Genomic DNA, 18,595 nt, shown 5'->3' with positions numbered 1-18,595 from the left:
AACTCGGTCTCGATTTACGAGAAAGTCGAACCACGTGATCCCGCCAAAGAATCCCAAAGATGATCAGTCTCCCCAACCCCAACACTAACCTCGTACCCGAAACCCGAAGCAGGACGACGCGCTGTCAATCTCATAATGGGATTGGGTATGATCTGCACATACCCAAACTGTCGTAAACACCGATCAGGCTGGTACGGCTCCGCTATGTCCATGAAACGAATACAACCGGTATACAAAGTACGAGGATGATACTCCTCCCGACGCGCCCGTACGGATCCCACCTAATGGACGCACAAGTAAGCCCATCCAACAACCTCCGATACTCCAACAATTTCTCCGCATTTTGAGCGAAAGGACCAACGGATCTCCAAGAACACGACCGAGGCTGAGTAGGGTCAATTGCCGAAGGTGGACCGGGTCTGAACATAGGAAAATACTCATAGATCCACGATTGCAACAAGGTCAAGCAACCACCAATAGTCTTCACACCAGCACGTGAAGCTACCCCCAACTGTCGGTACATGAAGGCAAGTACACCGGCTCCCCAAGCGTAGTGGTGTACTTCATCAGTATCATACACTAAAGGAAACAACTGAGGACGTAACCTATCACCTGATTTGTCGACAAAAAGTGTCGACCCCAACACCACAGCCAAAAACCCCTGAGCAAAAACAACATCACAATTAGCTCTCGCCGTTTCACAAACTGCATCTACCAATATACCCCCACTCTTGTAAATAGGGACCTTCTTAGTAGAGTTTAACGGCAACCTCAACTGCTCTGATGAAATCCCAAAGAAGCCACATACATACATAAGGGGATCCGCCAACGTCCCGTCATTATTCTCCACCTTACAACAGTTACCAGCAACCCGAACGCCTAAGATCTGCGCAACATCGTGAAGGAGTATGGACATCTCCCCAAAAGGCATGTGAAAACTGTTGGTGTCGGGTTGCCATCTCTCAACAAAGGCAGAAATAAGGGGCATGTTATAATACTCGGTCATGGAATCTAATAGGTGAGAAAGACCAAGATCATCGTCATAAATAGTCTTAACGGCCGGAGGGAGTTGCCAACAACTCAACAACCTCGTCTTACCAAACCGGTGGTAACCCGTCAAAACTGGTCGACCGACCTCATTAGGAGTCGACCATATGGTGTTGGCAATGTGGCCCCCGAAGCTAAGAATCACGTGGGGAAAGTCAGGACCACCAGGAACACGATGATCGATCAACCAAGAGACATCCTTACCCGACTTCTTCTTCGGAGCCACCACACTACTAGAACTACCATCCGACCTCCGCCGAAACGCCCTCCTCGGTCCGTCTACGTGGCACCCTACGCACTCGCTCAATACCCGCCTCCTCCTCACCTATCACATCACCTGACCGAACCAGCTCCTCCTCCACCCTCTCATCAGTCCACGAATCGGTACTACCATCTCCAACCTCAGACTCAAACTGGAGCCCCTTTCGAGCTCGAACGTGACGGTCATTTCCTCCACCGGCCATCTATTCAAATAATAAAACAAAGAATTTATAAATATAAGTTTAAGTAAATTAAAAATAAAAAAAAAATAACAAAGTAATCCGGAACGGGGTTTATTAATAATAATTAATTAATATTTTACGTAAACTAAACGAGACGCAACAAAAACATATTTACAACAACTTGATTACTTAAATTAATAAAACAAACAATTTATAAATATAAGTTTATGTAAATTAAAAAATAAATAAAAAAACAAAATATCCCCAAAAGAAGTTTATTAGTAATAATTAATTTATATTTTACATCGACAAAACGAGACGGAAAAAATATAACAAAACAAGACGAGATATTCTAAAACAAAAAGAAAAAAAAAAAAAAAAAAAAAAAAAAAACGAGAATTGGGCCAGACGAAGGAAGTCTTCGTCCAACATCCAGCCCAGACGAGAACTTCCTTCGTCCAACATCCAGCCCAGACGAGAACTTCCTTCGTCCAGGGCCCATATGAGACGAGATCTCCTTTCGTCTGGGCCTGGTCTTGGACGAAGAAGTTCCTCGTCCCAGCCCAGAAATCCGTGTTTCCTTTTTTTTTTTTTTTTTTTTCGATTAATTGTTACGATAATTGCGTTTGATTTTCGCTTAACACGCCTAAATCCGATTGAAATCAAAGCATCTATCCTAATTCCGTCACTAATTTGGCATCTATCCTAATTCCGTCACACATTTACAAACTAAGCAAAATACTACAAAAAAAATTTAATCCCGAATCACATACCTTGTTGAATGTTTGAATTCGTGACGGAAAAGATGCGGTCGATACGTTTGTGTCGGGTTTTTTTCTTCAAAATCTGACTCGGGTTGTTTTTTTTTCAAAAATTGGAATGTGATAGGTAGTTTTTGAATAAAAAGGAAAATATTATGGGGGAGTGTGAGGGAGGGGCAAATTAGGAAGTTCATTAAAATTGTCGACGATATTTAGTAATTTGTCGACGACCTTTAGCAGCCAGGTTTTTTTTTGGGTTGTGGGATTAGAGGCATTGGACATGGTTGATGGGTTGTGGACTTGTGGAGGTGGTGTTGGCGGATTCATCAACTAAGTTAGGTGACTGACGTATGTGAGTGTTATGTTTGATTGCATAATTATGTGCTACGAAGATGATGGAAAAGAAGAAAAATTATGTGTTACAGTCTATAGAGACGATATGAAAGAAGAAAATGTGTCAGTAATAATTATAATTATTCGGTGTGTTTGGTGGTCGATACTCTGTACATGATTGATTGTAGATCTTTAGTATAAGGATTATGGAGAGAATTTGGATTTTGGGATATGTACAAGTTGTTAAGAGGTAGAAATGTGAGATCTTGAGAAATAACTACCATTATACTTAATATCTAGTTCGCAATCTCGACTAAAATAATTTCAAATCATGAATTTGATTATTGGTCACTGTAGAAAATCTGCATCGAATAGTGAGATGTGGGTGAAGTAGCATGAAGCTTAACTTAGCATCTCTCCCGGCGTGACATAGTGTAGCATTTCTGACGAGTAAAATAAAATAGTATGTTACTCTTGTGCGCGCGCATACTCTGTTAAAATACATTACCATACATATCTTTCAAATGAAGAGCATTTTACTAACTCATATTTTCCACTTCGATAGATTATGTGGTTAATACTCGAAATTTTTTGTTACAATGAATAACAAAAGAGTTGATGACTACATTAACTACTAACTAATACAAATGGTTATATGCATTGATATAAAGATACTTACAACACGGAGAAAATAAGTCATGAAATTTGGATATAATTGTTGTATGCGTCCAATTTCATGTCATAATAGTGTTGGTTAATAATCACGATGATTGTGCGAGTTTACTAAACTGGTAAGTTGGATAAAACATTGGGGAATAACTCAATAGTCTTAACCTTGGAGTGCAAACGTTCATAAAAGTAATTGACTTAAGATTGTGTCTAAGTTATTATGCGTGGAATGGATGTTGTCACATACATGATAATTTACCTTATACACAGCTAATAAAGTTAAATTGGTTACAAAATTTACATTTGTCTTACAAAGAATTCATAAAATTATGTTAATCTTTGTTATATCCATAGATAAACGTGGTTAGTTTTGAGTCATACGAACATGATTTTTTTTTTCTCCATGAACAAAGAGGTTCATCACAAATACATATGTAACACATTCTACATAAGAATTTGTGCAAAACCACCTCAAATTGTCAAATATCCTCTAAAGACAAGTTTTAAAGAGTGTTTAGCCGTCGAAACGACTCCGGAGAGATCAGACCCCTCGTGATGTTTGAATCAGTCACTAATGGTCGGCGTAACTGGTATCCTTTCGGTATATCTTGCGAACACTTTCTTTTTTAGTCTTTCATCTTTTATAGAAAAGCGAAACTTGAATGGATAAAGCAAATGCTCTACAGTACAATTCTTATTAGTTCTTCGGAAATTCAGGGGTACCTCCATCCTTGAACGGGATATCGAAAAAAAAATCTTTCTACGGAGCAGCGTAAGCATAACGTAAGAACTCTTATTAAAAGCTGGTCTCCTTTAGAGGGCTTTTCAGGATTCAATTAGAGAAAGAGCGTACTATAGATCAAGATTACATGCAGTAGGTGATCAAACCAAAGGAAAGCAAGGTCTAATCTAACTTTTTCTAAGATCAACGAAGAAAGATCTTCTCTAAATTGTTAAGAAGTATGTCGCCCTACTCGAGTCAACTTTGATCACAAGAGTGTCACAGATGAGAAGGTCCTACTTATTCAGCCGTACATTGGCGGGAAGTATACTGATTTTGTTATTCTCCTTCTCGCTTATCTATATGAAGATCATAAGGAAGGAATGAACTAGACGAGAGGGCAAGGGCTAAAGAAGAGGTTTCCGTCCTCTTCTTTTCCGGGAGCATATGTCCCCGCATGGGAAGACTCATTCTACTGTTCATCCCCGAAAAACGAGAAGAGGAAGAGCACGATAATCAGTTGTCCTTTTTGCTAAATAAATCGGAAAAAAAAAAAACATACTTTAGTTGAACTTGTTCGATTTGAAAACCAACACATACTAAATGACAATAATTCCATACCACATTACCACCACAACCAAAATCACTAACCCTCACAACCACCACCTCACTGACACCATCAACTATTTTATTGCATGTACGACTTACTGGGTATTAACATGATAGAACCGTCATTGGAAGTGAGGATTTTAACATGGTCAATTCATAACAAACATATAACCGCTTTCGGAAGTGCGAATCTTGGTTATTAAGGTTGTCATTCCCAAAGACGGTTCACTCTCAATTCTCATCCCAAATATTTGATCTTATGAGGACACCATATCTCTAAAATACTTTCATTCCGGACCCAATTCGTAAAATAAATTTTTTTAACGCCATTTTGAATAGAAACAAAAAATCGCCAAACAACTTTTTAGTAACTTCCATGAATTTTATCATGAATACATCGTCTTATGTTGTAATTCTAAATTGCAAAACTATTGTACACATGTGTATCCTTATTGTAACTAAGCCGATATGAGCTCGATCTCGGATATGATCGGGATCAGCTTAGAATATCGAGCTGACTCAGATTTCGCCGAGCCTAAAAAATTAATGCTCAGGTCCCTCTTGGAATTAACTGAGCTTGAATTGAGTTTGGTTTGTCATCATATTCTTTTGATTTTCCTACTTTTTGAATTTAACTAAAAACAAACATTATTTTGAAACAAATATAATTATAAAAATCAAAATATACTTCTATTTAGTTTAAGTTTATGTTATGCCATTACTTTGGTTTTACGATTTTACCTGATCCTAAAAGATGAATAAAAACCCGACTTAAAGGGATGACGGATGGATGATGGATGAAACAAATGATGGATGGACGAGGGGTTGTATGAAGAAATTTCACCCGTCATTCATCTATCACTTGATTTTATTATTTTTAATTTTAACGAATTTTAAATATAATACATTGTTAAGATATAAAATATTTAATTTTCAATATTTTTCTACTATCAAAATACATATTTTGTGTAACTATACACAAGAAAGTTAAACTAAAATAATTATCTAACTTTATTTTTTAGAGAATAAAAAATCATTTATTAACTTTAAACATATAAATATTCAACCAGCCGTATATAACCCAATCCACCCATTTCACCCAAAGATAAATAGCGAATGATAAGTTTCATGGATTGATGGATGGGTCAAACGAGATTTTAGAGTAATAAATAGATGACGAATGAGGCATCACCCGACTCGAACCTGATCTGCATCTGCCCATCCGTACTAGGCCCCTACCAACCAGTTCATATACATTTGTTTTAACTATCAAATAAATGGGGTTTAAAAGACAGGATTGCATTAACCCGAACAACTGTAATCACAAATTCACAAGAGTGACCAATCGCAAATATTCGGTATTGACAACATTTCAATAAGAAGTGACTCGCTGTACTCGACTCAGTGATCGAGTCAAAAAATGCCGGGACTCCGAGCACCTTCCGATTACACCCGTGAACCTTCGCGAAACCCTTCTCTTCAAATCAATTCCAAGGTTCGTCTTCCTTTTCTCCTATTTCATTTAATTCATCTCCTTAATTTATTTGTTTCGTCAATCTTCTTTATAATATCAGTATTCTGTTTATTATTGATTGATGTGCCGATCATTTGTTTACCTTTGATTCTTGTAACGAATACAAATGATAACAAATGATTGAGACGCAAATAGTGTGATGTACTACTATTCTATCTAGTTGAAATAATAGGAGTGGTGTTATTTGTGGCGTCACAAACGGTCATTAAACTAGAATTGTATTTGCCCCGTCGACTTAGAATGCTCATATTTTTTAGAGCATACACATTGAAGAGGAGGTCATCTTCCTCTCTTCAATTTTTTCTAATTTTTTCATTGGTCATACTACTTTCTCTTTTCACTGCCCAATTTCCCACTTTTTTCATCCTCTTCCTCTCTTCTTTTCCACATCAAAGAGGATCTTATTTCCTCTCTTTTAAGTAGTCCCCACCACCCATTTTCTCTCTTATTTGGCACAAGGGCCAAGACAAGGACATCCTCTATTTATAGAGGATGTCTTCCTCCTCCTCTTTAAAGAGGATGCAAAGAGGATGTTGCCACATTGAAGAGGACATCCTCTTAACACCCTCTTTCATCTAAGAGGATGGGCAATCCTCTTCAATGTGGATGCTCTTACTCTCTCCGTCCCCGTCAATTGTTGTCCTTTGGTTTTAGTACAAAGACCAAGGAAAGAGGAGATGACCAATTACTAAATGACAATTGGACAAGTTCCGTGTGAATGATCGATCAAATTGCTCATAAAGTTCATTCTTAAAATAGAAATGACAAAAATTGACCCAGACACCCAAAAATAGAATAGGATAACAAATCTCCGGGACAGAGGGAGTATATGTAAAATCGTTTGTCCAATGACTTTGGTTTGGAGTTTGGACCCTTATTGAATTGTTTTCCTTATTAGAAACCCTTATATCTAGTCTCGACTAGATTAACGGCAGAGTACGAGTGGTAGATTTGTTTTCCTTTGGTTTGGATACGGTCCTAGTCATTTGTTTATCTTTTATTAAAATATTATTCACAGAGAATAAATAAGTTAAACCTGTGATTGGGACAGAGAGAGAGTATGAGACACTCAGTTGTTTGTTCATCTAAACCGAAGATTCCACTGTTTGTTGATTCGTTAGTTTTGGTCGAGTTCCAGTTACCAGTCACAATGCATGATATTAAATCAAGACCAATACACTGAAAGTCTGAAATGTAAATGTTTTGTAGAAGTTTTGGAGATGATTACGACAACATTTTATCACATGTTAAGGTGGTATTGGCTGCGTTAAATAAGATTATGCCGTGACAAATTGGCTTATTTGATATCACGATAAGGCCCTAATGCATTAGTTCATGAATGCTCCACCAACAGCTAGCTTTCAACAGTCTCCTAAAAGTGGTATATGCATACGTGTGATATGCCTCCCTCTGAAAACATGTCTCTGTTCATGTTCATGTTCATGTTCACGTTCATGTTCACGTTGAATTATCGTCTAGTATCTGCCATATTGATCCCCTGTACTGCCCATCTTTGAGACTCTGACAGCTCCTTTCAATAAAAATACCATTATGTTGCGTTGATAATCCGTTACATATACTTGGATGTGTCCCATAATAGTTGATATTTGAATCCATAGTAATCGGTGCATTCATTTCTGGCAGGAGCCTTTTAATGCGGAGCCACACCGATCTGCGCTCATATCTTCTTATGTGACTCCAGTCGATTTGTTTTACAAGAGAAATCATGGACCAATACCTATTGTTGATGACATTGGGAGGTCATCTTTACTCCGATGTCATTTATGCTTCTTTGCTCTCTTACTGTTTAATGCTCTTATATCTTATGTACTCTACTTGGTTATGCAGATATCGTCTTTCTGTTACTGGCTTAGTGAAAACGCAATCGGAGTTCACAATGAAAGACATCAGGTTAGTAGGGGTTTAAATAATCTAGAAAGAGTTTTCCTGTCAGTGTCCGTAGAGGTCATAAACTAATAGTTACAGAGTACTTAGTATTCCCTTATACAAAGCCGTGTTATTGAACTCTTTTGTGCATCTTCTTATACGTCAAGGTTCTGCAGTCCCGAGTTGCAGTCCCGAGTTTCTTACAAACCTAACCTCAATAATATTTTCCTTTCTTCACATTGTACAAGTGTGAGCTCACTGTTCACAACTTATTGTTTTCTTTATGCCAGGAACCTTCCAAAATATACAATTGCTGCCACTTTACAGGTTGGTATACATTGGTCAGTATGTTAAGTGTCTGAATATGTCCTATGCAATTTGTGACCTAATTCTGTAAACCAATCAAGATGACTGATTAAATTATTTATATTTCAGTGTGCAGGAAATCGCAGGACAGCGATGAGCAAAGTACAGAAAGTAAGAGGAGTTGGCTGGGACGTTTCTGCTATTGGAAATGGTAGGAGCTTCTCAATTGAGTAAATCATACGAAGTATAACTTGGGGAAAAATTGTGGCTGTGTTATACCGTGACCTTTCATAAGACTCATATGCAGTATGGAGTACTATTCAAGTAAAAATACTCAAGTAACTATGGTTTACTAGGGAGATAGCTGTTTAGTTTCAAAAAGTAAGGAGAAGTACAGTAGCCTAGTAAAAGCCGCGTACTTATCGAAGGGTTTACTGTAGATATCACACATTTAAGATGAGCCATTGTGATCCTAATTCTTATGTAGGCATTTGTACCGGATTTGTTTATCCAATTCCCTCCCTCTACTTGTAAATAACTTATTGAACCACTGTAGCTACACACTTACACTGGGCAAACTGTTTTCAGCTGTATGGAGTGGAGCCAAATTGGCGGATGTGCTTGAACTTGTTGGTATTCCTAAGCTGTCAAGTGCTACACCAAGCGGTGGCAAGCATGTTGAATTCGTTAGTGTTGACAGATGCAAGGTGAAGTCGTGTTCTATCTCTATTTCCTGGATTTCAACGCTTCATTTGGTTCATGATTTCTTATTCACACAAGCTAAAAGACTGGATCTTTGCTTTTATATCTACTTGATTGACAAATGTATCATCATTTTCCATTTAATAAAATAGGAGGAGAATGGAGGTCCTTACAAGGCATCAATTCCATTAATCCAAGCAACTAATCCCGAAGACGATGTATTGCTTGCTTATGAAATGAATGGAGAGGTGAGTCATGTCTTGATCGTGAACTACTCATTTATTTGGTATGTCCATAAGATTGACTCTCTCACCCCACTATAGCCCTTTAAAAACAGCCAAATATACATCTAAGAGTTAAGGATGTGACATCTGTATTACAACTGGTGTATTATACATTTCTTGTCATTAACATACTTAATCCAAGAGCTCAACACCTTTACCACAGGTTTCTTACCTATTGATTTTTTTAAGATATATAAACACAGAAATGAATAGATGAGGCCCCAGATCGCTATTCTTCCTTCCTTTTCGTCTGTCTGGATCCTTGTGAAATCTGAAAGATCGAGTAACAGTAGACTGTGACCATTTTTTTATCTATCATAATTGGTGGTTTAAGCTTATTTTCTCTCTCTTTATCAACCCAAAGTTCCAGTGGTTTGATAAAATTGATTATTGATGCAATGAAGGAAAAAAAAAAGATATAAATTGTCTCTTTGATGACTAACCGTTGATTGTGATCCTGATTATTATGGCTTCGTGTATCTTATACTTGATGTCATGTCCAATTAGATTGTAGCCAAGTGTAGGAATTATGTTTTCTACCCTTAATTCAATCTTCCTGTTTCTTGGATGTTTTAATAGACTCTAAACAGGGATCATGGGTATCCGTTACGTGTAGTTGTCCCCGGTGTGATAGGTGCACGATCAGTGAAATGGTTGGATTCCATTGCTGTGATTGCAGAAGAATGTCAGGTTGGTTGATGCTTGACTTTTATAACTGATATGCTTTTGTGCTGGTGCACTTGAAAGCCTGATTTTTGGCTGCATCAACAGGGCTTCTTCATGCAAAAGGATTATAAAATGTTCCCTCCTTCAGTTAATTGGGATAATATAAATTGGTCAACCAGGAGGCCTCAAATGGATTTCCCTGTTCAGGTAACTGGCTTTTGTGGATGATGTTTATAAGTTTTTTACAAATTTTCTACCGAAAGTAAAAGCTTATTGATTATGTTTTGCAAATACTGTTCAATTTTTTTTTTGGTGCGCCATTTGAAGTAGTTGTATAATTGGTGTCTTCAAGACAAGTGCTTCATTCACACTGAAACTTGAACTCTCTTTTCTTTTTTGTCTATAGGATTATTCATGAGAGCGGAAGTGTTTAATACTTTAATGAGCCACTATAAATTATTTCTTACTTCCGAAGTCAAAAGCCAAACAACAATGAAATTTGCGTCTGCTGGAAACAGAAATCCACATTGGTTTTATTGCGGTTCATTTAAATTTGTTGTTTAGGAACTGACGGTTTTTTTATTTAACAGTGTGTCATCTGTTCCCTAGAAGACTCCAACATTTTAAAGGATGGTCAGGTAATTTCTACGTCCCAAATAGCCTCCACTGGACTATCTTTTTGCTTTTACGTGAATCGTTTATGTGATATCACGTCCTAATGACAAAAGTCATAGAAGCGAGGATAGCCATTCACTCCATCCATCGTAATATTATGAATCATGAACTCAACAATAACTATGGGTAATGTGCAAGAGATTCTACAGTATCAATCCACTGAAGATAGAAGCGAGGATAGCCATTCACATACCCCCGAGTCCTACGCTATATTACTCAAAATTTTACACTAACTTTTTGTATCGCGAAAGTGGTAAACAACCCCCTTAAGTTTACTTCTACGTGAGATTAAGCCCCTCAAGTTTAAATTGGAGTAAATAACCCCCAACTTTGCTATAAAGTGAAATCAAACCCTTTTTATTTTTCCGGTCAAAATCTCACCGGATTTTTCAAATTCTCACCAATTTCTCATATCGGTGTACATATTAGGTATAAATTTTTCTCGGATACGTTTACTTTTTCATTTGTGTGCTCCTATCATCAAGTAAGGGCGGTGATGATGATCCTCAAAAACTGTCGAGTTGTATGCCCGCTAATCTAAGATCAAATCCATAGTTTGCCAAATTGGTCTTCCCTCCAAAATTACAAATTAAATTGTTCACGATGCAGCTATTATTCTTAGCATCATTCAAGTGTGTTGGTAGGGAAAAATATGTTGTACGATTATTGAGTGCGCGCAATTACTGGAATTCATAATTATTCTTCATTCACTCATTTTAGTTGGTATTTTGATTGTTAATATCAAGAGTATGATCATGTGTTTTTTAAGACGTTATAAATATTGCGGTACATCTACATGTATAAAGTAATAAGGAGTGAAATTTATACCTAATATGTACAGCGATATGAGAAATTGGTGAGAAATTGAAAAATCCAGTGAGATTTTGACCGGAAAAATAAAAGGGGCTTGATTTCACTTTATAGCAAAGTTAAGGGGGTTATTTACTCCAAATCAAACTTAAGGGGCTTAATCTCACGTAGAAGTAAACTTAAGGGGGTTGTTTACCACTTTCGCGATACAAAAAGTTAGTGTAAAATTTTGAGTAATATAGCGTAGGACTCGGGGGTATGTGAATGGCTATCCTCGCTTCTATCTTCAGTGGATTGATACTGTAGAATCTCTTGCACATTACCCATAGTTATTGTTGAGTTCATGATTCATAATATTACGATGGATGGAGTAATCCGTTCGTTCACCCAAGTATTTATAGTCCGGATTCCATCAAAAGTTCAACTCTTTTGGGGATGCTCGAGTTCAAATATCCACAGCTTTGAAATTTCATCTAGCCTTGTATGGTATAACATTGAACATTGAGACGTTGAGTGCTGAATATTTCACTTATTCCTAAAACAAGTGAGCTAGGATAGATCTTCTTCTTATTGGAACCAGTGATGTTTTCCTCTAAATGCGTTTTATTACATTCTGTATTTGAGATAGGCTCAAAATTCCCAAACACAGAACCTCAAGTTTTTCTTTTACTTAATGAGGTGTAGGTAACAGTCCAGGGATATGCAGTATCAGGAGGTGGGCGCGGAATTGAAAGAGTAGATATATCAATAGATGGTGGTAAAACCTGGGTGGAAGCCTCCAGATACCAGAAACCGGATGTTCCATATGTAGCAGATGGACCTTATAGTGACAAGTGGGCATGGGTACTGTTTGAGGCCAAAGTCGAGGTGTTGCACAGTGCTGAGATAGTTGCCAAAGCGGTGAGTTAAGATTCCTAATTTTTTTTATAGGAAATATCCTCTCTGTACTCCCAGTAATCTATGTTACTCCGACTTGACAAGTGACAACAAAAATCTAATGCTACGCCAGTGTTCATACTTTAAGAAGTGAAAATGTTGTGACGTGTCGGAATGTCAAACACGCGACATGACGCCTAAGTCTAGTGTCGTAGTAACATAGTTGTTGAAACAGGGGCGAGACTGAGTACATTTGACCCCCATTACCCCGACATTTGTGGGAGACCTTGAATATTTGGAACTATGGCGTGTGTAACTTGAATTTTTCGCAATGGCAGGTGGATATTGCAGCTAATGTTCAACCGGAAAGTGTGGAAAGCATATGGAATTTGAGAGGCATACTTAACACGTCATGGCATAGGGTTCATGTTCGGATCGGTCATTCCAAAATGTAATTAGTTCGACTTCATCTTCCATTTTCGCCTCCTGACATGCCTCAAACCCTTGAAACTTCTGAACGGGGGATTTGCGACCCAACGGTCAATCATCTGTTCTTAATAATTAGAGAACTCTTACTCTGAAATTATGTTTCATTTTGGTCATGTGGTGTATGTAATGTGAGTATATTTACCTATCTTAAATCAAAGTTCCAAGTCCAGTACGACAATGTCATTCAGTTTCCCAAATTTCCTTTGTTTTGTTCAGGGGATCATAACAAATGGCACACACGCAAATACCGAGTCCCCTAACAAGTCTTTTGGAAAATTGTCGCTCTTAACGAACAAATGAATCACTTTTTTCATTGCTTCCCAAATTTCCTTAGCTGATCATAACAAAGTGCGCGCGCGCACAAATTCCGAATCCCCTCCAAAGTCTTTCGGAAAATTGTTCCTAACAAAGAAATAAATCACATTTCTCATTTCATTTTATGCTTCTGGAATCTGGATACGTCGGAATATAGAATTTCAGCCATGCTGTTTGGTCATAAGATTGAAGTGGGAGTTTTATAGAAATGGGGAACGTGAATGTACGCACATGTTAATCAGATTTGAGCTCCCAAAAAAAAAATACAGATTATTTAAAAAGATTAAAAGTATGGCGTCGCCCGGGTTCGAACCGGAGACCTTCAGTGTGTTAGACTGACGTGATAACCAACTACACCACGACACCAGATGACAATAGACCATAGCTGCAGATATTTATCCCACACCGTACGAGGATGAATTTAACATTTGTAATATTGTAAAAAATTCTAGTAGAATAAAAAAACAGAGTTATTTATCATGTACTTCCTCCATTCAACTCTACTCTACCTATTTCACTTTTGTACACTATTCACAATTGTGTATTCAATTTCGATTTTCTCTCGATACGTAAGTGAAAATATATTCATGTGGGATCTTGTTTGATTCGTCTTTACGAGTAAATTAAAAATATCTAACTTTTATAATTTTTGCAAATACGTAACTAATGATATTTAGCGCGTAAAACACGCATTGGCAAACGTGAAAAAAGAAAGTGGTAGAGTGGAGTTGAATGGAGGAAGTACTATATAATCTTGAGTGGGTGATTATTTTTTTCAAGTCTAGTCTATATCAGATTGGGCGGAAAGACAACGTGACCAACTTTGTATTAAATTTTAACACAATTGATTACGTAAACTCTTAAATAAAGTTATATAACTTTTACCGATTTGTGTAAAATCATAAACATAAATTTGAAAAGGAGAAATAATGTTGGGTTATCAGTTTATCACCTATTCTATCTCCCCTTTTGATAAACTAAGAAAGGAGAAGACTTTGGTGAAAGGCTATATTAGCCGTCATTCATTGATAATCAAAACAAGGATACAAAGCACATAATATATACATAAGGATATCCTAAAACCCTAGTCAAACATATCCTACAATATAGGCAACCGAAAGATATGCACAATAATATTATACATGAGAAGATATGAAAATATATGAGATATAATATGATATAATATTTCCATACTCCCCCTTAAGTTGGAGCATTCGGTAAACGAATACCCAACTTACGCTGTAGATAGGCGAACGCTTCACCACCAAGAGCCTTAGTGAAGAGATCGGCTATCTGTTCCTTACTCCGAACATGTCTTGTCTCGATGTTTTTATTAACCAAATGTTGTCGTACGAAATGACAATCTATTTCAATGTGCTTTGTTCGATCATGGAAAACGGGATTCTTTGCGATATGTATCGCTGCTTGATTATCGCATAAAACACGCATGAGTTGATTATGCTTAATATCGAGTGAGTGTAGAAAAGACTTAACCCAGATTAACTCACTCGTCACGACCGCTAATGCTCGGTATTCTGCCTCGGCGGATGACTTAGCTACTTTGTGTCTTTACTTCTTTACTTTCCAAGAGATAGGTGTGTGTCCTAACGAGACAAAATACCCCGTCAAAGATCTTCTCGTGAGAGGACATCGACCCCAATCCGAATCCGAGTATCCATTGAGCTGAAAAATGTTATCTCGATGCATCACTATACCTTTTCCTGGATCACTCTTGAGATAACGAATTACCCGAAGTGCGGCATCCCAATGCTCTTTCCGCGGCTCATGAACAAATTGGGACAAAGTGTGGACCACGTAGACCAGGTCAGGACGCGTAATGGTCAAATAAACTAAACGCCCTACCAATCTTCGATACACCATAGGGTCCTTCAATACATGGCCCTTTGCAAGCGCCAATTGATGATTTTGTGGTATAGGAGTGGTAACCGGTTTTCCCCCTTCCATTTTCGCTTCCTTAATGATCTCCATGGCATATTTTCGTTGGCTAAGGAATAAACCCGCTGTGCCATGTGCTACCTCAATGCCCAAGAAGTACTTAAGTCGACCGAGATCTTTTATCCCGAATTGTATGTCGAGAAAACGCTTCAACTCGGCACATGCTTTTGCATTATTGCTCACAACTATCATATCGTCAACATACACTAAAATGCCAAGAAATACTCCTCCTTTGTTCATTGTGAATAAAGAGTAATCGGCAAGAGACTGGGTAAAACCATACCCTTTTAGTGCACCCGTCAATTTTGCGAACCAATTCCTCGAGGCTTGCTTTAACCCATATAAAGACTTTAGTAAGCGACATACCTTGTTCGACCCAGTAGCTTCGAATCCGGGAGGTAACTTCATATAAACTTCCTCACTTAAATCGCCGTGGAGGAAAGCATTATTTACGTCTAACTGTGCAATATCATAGTTCCTTGCAACTGCCACGGCTAAAAAGATTCGGACGCTTGTCATCTTCGCAACCGGCGCAAACGTTTCATGATAATCCACCCCTTCAACTTGAGTGAATCCTTGAGCTACTAATCGAGCTTTGTATCGCTCAATTGTGCCATCCGCCTTGTGCTTGATTTTGTAGACCCATTTGCAACCAATAGGTCTCTTCCCTTTCGGTAATTCAACGATTTTCCAAGTGCCATTCTTTTCTAGTGCTTCTATATCATTAGCCATTGCAATTTTCCACTCGTCTTTCTTTACTGCTTCAAAGTATGTTCGTGGTTCTTTTGCTGCATCAATGGCCCCGATAAAATTCCTGTGACTCAATGAAAAACAATTACTTGTGACATAATTAATTATTGGATAACGGGTACCTTTCATAGAAGACGGAGTGTGAGACGAGTGAGCATTTGTGGACATGACACGAGTAGACTTGCAAATGTAATCCTTTTTCCATGCGGGCTCGAATTTTTGTCGTTCTTCTCTTCCGAGTTTCGGTTCTTCCTCCACTGTTTCATTTGTTCCAACAGTAGCATCCTCCAAACCAGTTTCCACACCATGTTCATTTTCAATGGGAATGGAATGACCATCAACGAGCTCCCCCTCACTCGCATTACTAGCTGGTTCGTCATCACGAACTTCACTATTATCGGGTCCGTAAGTATTTGGCTGGCTAGTATCAAGAACAGTGGTGTATTCGGTTTGAGCATCATCATTGGACTCAATGTGAATCCCATTGTCAGGCGTACCATTCACAATATCATAAGGAAAAACATGCTCGTAAAAGGTGACATCTCGTGATACAAAGTGACGTCAGTTCTTCATATCATACAACCTCCAACCTTTTTGACTCTTTGGGTAACCAATGAACAAACATCTCGTTCCCCTCTCCTTAAATTTATCTTTTGGTCGTTGTTTATTATGAGCATAGGCGAGGCATCCAAAAACACGTAAGTTATCAAGATTAGGTAAGTGACCATATAGGAGCTCATAGGGTGTACGACCGTCTAGTACTCGTTTAGGGGTTCGATTAATTAAGTAAGCAGCCGTTAAGACACACTCCCCCCATAATTCGATGGGTAAATTAGCATGGAAACGAAGGGCCCTTGCTTTTTCTAAAAGATGTCTATGTTTGCGTTCTACCCGTCCATTTTGTTGCGGAGTGTCTATAGTACTCGTTTGAAAAAGCATTCCATTTTCATTGTAAAATTGTCTTAATTGTCCCGAAAGAAATTCGGTACCATTATCACTTTGTACGATTTTTACTTGCTTCCCAAACTGTGTATGTACCATTTTGCAAAAATACTTCATCAAATCGCTTACTTCTCCTTTATCCTTCATGAGGTGAACCCAAACACTTCTACTATGGTCGTCTACAATAGTTAAAAAATAATGTGCCCCGGATAAATTACTGGCATGATATGGCCCCATATGTCACAATGAATTAAACTAAACAAAATGGCATGTCTTTTATTATTGAGCTTAAAACTTGAGCGAGTTTGTTTTGCGCGACAACAAGGATCACAAACTTGATTAAAAGACAATTGTTTCGTAATTAAATTGCGCAAAAAAGGTAAAATATTGCTTGAGGGATGACCTAATCTTCTATGCCATACCCGTCCTTCTTCGACTGATGCTTTTGCCACGACTTCTTCTACTCGTGTCATGTAATAAACACCGTCACGCTGCTCACCCCGTCCAATCTCCGTCTTCGAAGACCGATCCTGTATTATACAACAATCAGAATTAAAGGTCACAAAGCAATTATTTTCATGAATAAGTTGTTGAATCGAAATAAGGTGGCAGGTTAAATTGGGAATGTATAAAACATCCCGGAGTACGAAAAAATTATTTAAAATGACACTCCCATGCTCTTGTGCCATGATTGTTGATCCGTCAGGCAACCCGACTGTGGATGGCTCCCCCTGCCACGGATTTTTAAGTAATTCTCGACATCCCGTCATATAGTGCGAAACACCACTATCAAGCATCCATTCACTTAATTTTACATGGTTCATACCTGTCAACTTTTCGTTACCTTCCGTCTTAGCGTTGAGAAGGGTCCTTAGCTGTTCAATCTCCTCGGCCGTGAATTCTTTCTTGGACGATTCTCCTTCATTCGTGGTCGCTGCATTTACCGTCTGATTCGAATTGCCGTAGCCTCTGCCACCACGACATCCATTTCGTCCTCCTCTCCTACCTCTGCCACGACCTCTGCCATGTATCCCGAGTTTCTCCCAACAATTTTCTTCAGTATGATACCACTTTTTACAATGAGTGCAACGAGGTGGTTCATACTCCTTTTGTTTCTGCATTGGAGAGCTACCATGTCCACATCCTGCTTCAGTACGCGCGGCCATTGCCACCTCACTTTGCTCTTCTTGAACTCGAGTAACCGCCTTGTGACGCTCCTCTCTTAAAACCAGTGCATAAGCCCGGCTCAGAGATCCAAGGTTATCTTCCATCAATAAATTCGATCGAATATGACCATATAAACTTGTGTTCAATCCCATAATGAACTGATGTACTTTTTCCTCCTCCTTCTCCTTAATTAGCTCTGCTGCAGCGCCACAAGTGCAGTTTGGAACTCGACTATAATTCGCCAATTCATCCCATATGGATTTTAAGTGAGTGTAATACTCCACAACAGAACGGGTGCCTTGCCTGCATTCACTTAATTCGCTTTTAAGCTGATGAACACGGGGCGCGTTTCCCGTAGAATAGCGCTCCTTTAACTCCGGCAGAGAAGGTTATGCTAGCATGTAACTTCTCATCAATAACGCTACGTAACCATCCCTTGACCATCGCATTACATTGACGCCATGCGACAGCCTCATATGATTCTTCATCAGTGGGGTTCTTGACGGTGCCATCGACAAAGCCTAGTTTGTTCTTAGCGTCAAGCCCGTTACGAACTGCATCGGCCCATAGGTCGTAGTTTTCACCATTGAACATTGTTTGAGTCAATTTGAGACTCGGACTATCCGAGGGATGGAGGAATAACGGAGAGGATA

General features: G+C 38.4%; 1 protein-coding gene and 1 non-coding gene across 2 annotated transcripts; one reads left to right on the top strand and one right to left on the bottom strand.

Annotated features, from left to right (window-relative positions):
- Window positions 1–5,860: 5,860 nt before the first annotated feature.
- On the top strand, window positions 5,861–12,992 carry LOC141643631 (sulfite oxidase). Its single transcript, XM_074452861.1, has 12 exons — window positions 5,861–6,078; window positions 7,762–7,877; window positions 7,966–8,028; window positions 8,295–8,331; window positions 8,440–8,521; window positions 8,899–9,017; window positions 9,165–9,260; window positions 9,876–9,986; window positions 10,068–10,169; window positions 10,553–10,600; window positions 12,132–12,347; window positions 12,662–12,992. The coding sequence occupies exons 1-12, from the start codon at window positions 6,004–6,006 to the stop codon at window positions 12,776–12,778; spliced, it is 1,182 nt and encodes a 393-aa protein (XP_074308962.1). The 5' UTR covers window positions 5,861–6,003; the 3' UTR covers window positions 12,779–12,992.
- Window positions 12,993–13,419: 427 nt separating this feature from the next.
- TRNAV-AAC (transfer RNA valine (anticodon AAC)) lies at window positions 13,420–13,493 on the bottom strand. Its single transcript has one exon. It is a non-coding gene; the product is annotated as a tRNA-Val (tRNA).
- Window positions 13,494–18,595: the final 5,102 nt, after the last annotated feature.

The sequence above is a fragment of the Silene latifolia genome, chromosome 2 (assembly GCF_048544455.1).
Source record: "Silene latifolia isolate original U9 population chromosome 2, ASM4854445v1, whole genome shotgun sequence".
Classification (NCBI taxonomy): Eukaryota; Viridiplantae; Streptophyta; class Magnoliopsida; order Caryophyllales; family Caryophyllaceae; genus Silene; species Silene latifolia.
Note: the sequence above shows the minus strand (reverse complement) of the source record. Positions and strands in the feature narration are given on the sequence as shown.

Coding starts and splice junctions, on each gene's coding strand:
- LOC141643631 (XM_074452861.1), top strand. CDS start 6,004: ATGCCGGGACTCCGAGCACCTTCCGATTACACCCGTGAACCTTCGCGA. Junction 9,987..10,067: donor TGATTGCAGAAGAATGTCAG/GTTGGTTGATGC, acceptor CTGCATCAACAG/GGCTTCTTCATGCAAAAGGA. Junction 10,170..10,552: donor AAATGGATTTCCCTGTTCAG/GTAACTGGCTTT, acceptor TTTATTTAACAG/TGTGTCATCTGTTCCCTAGA.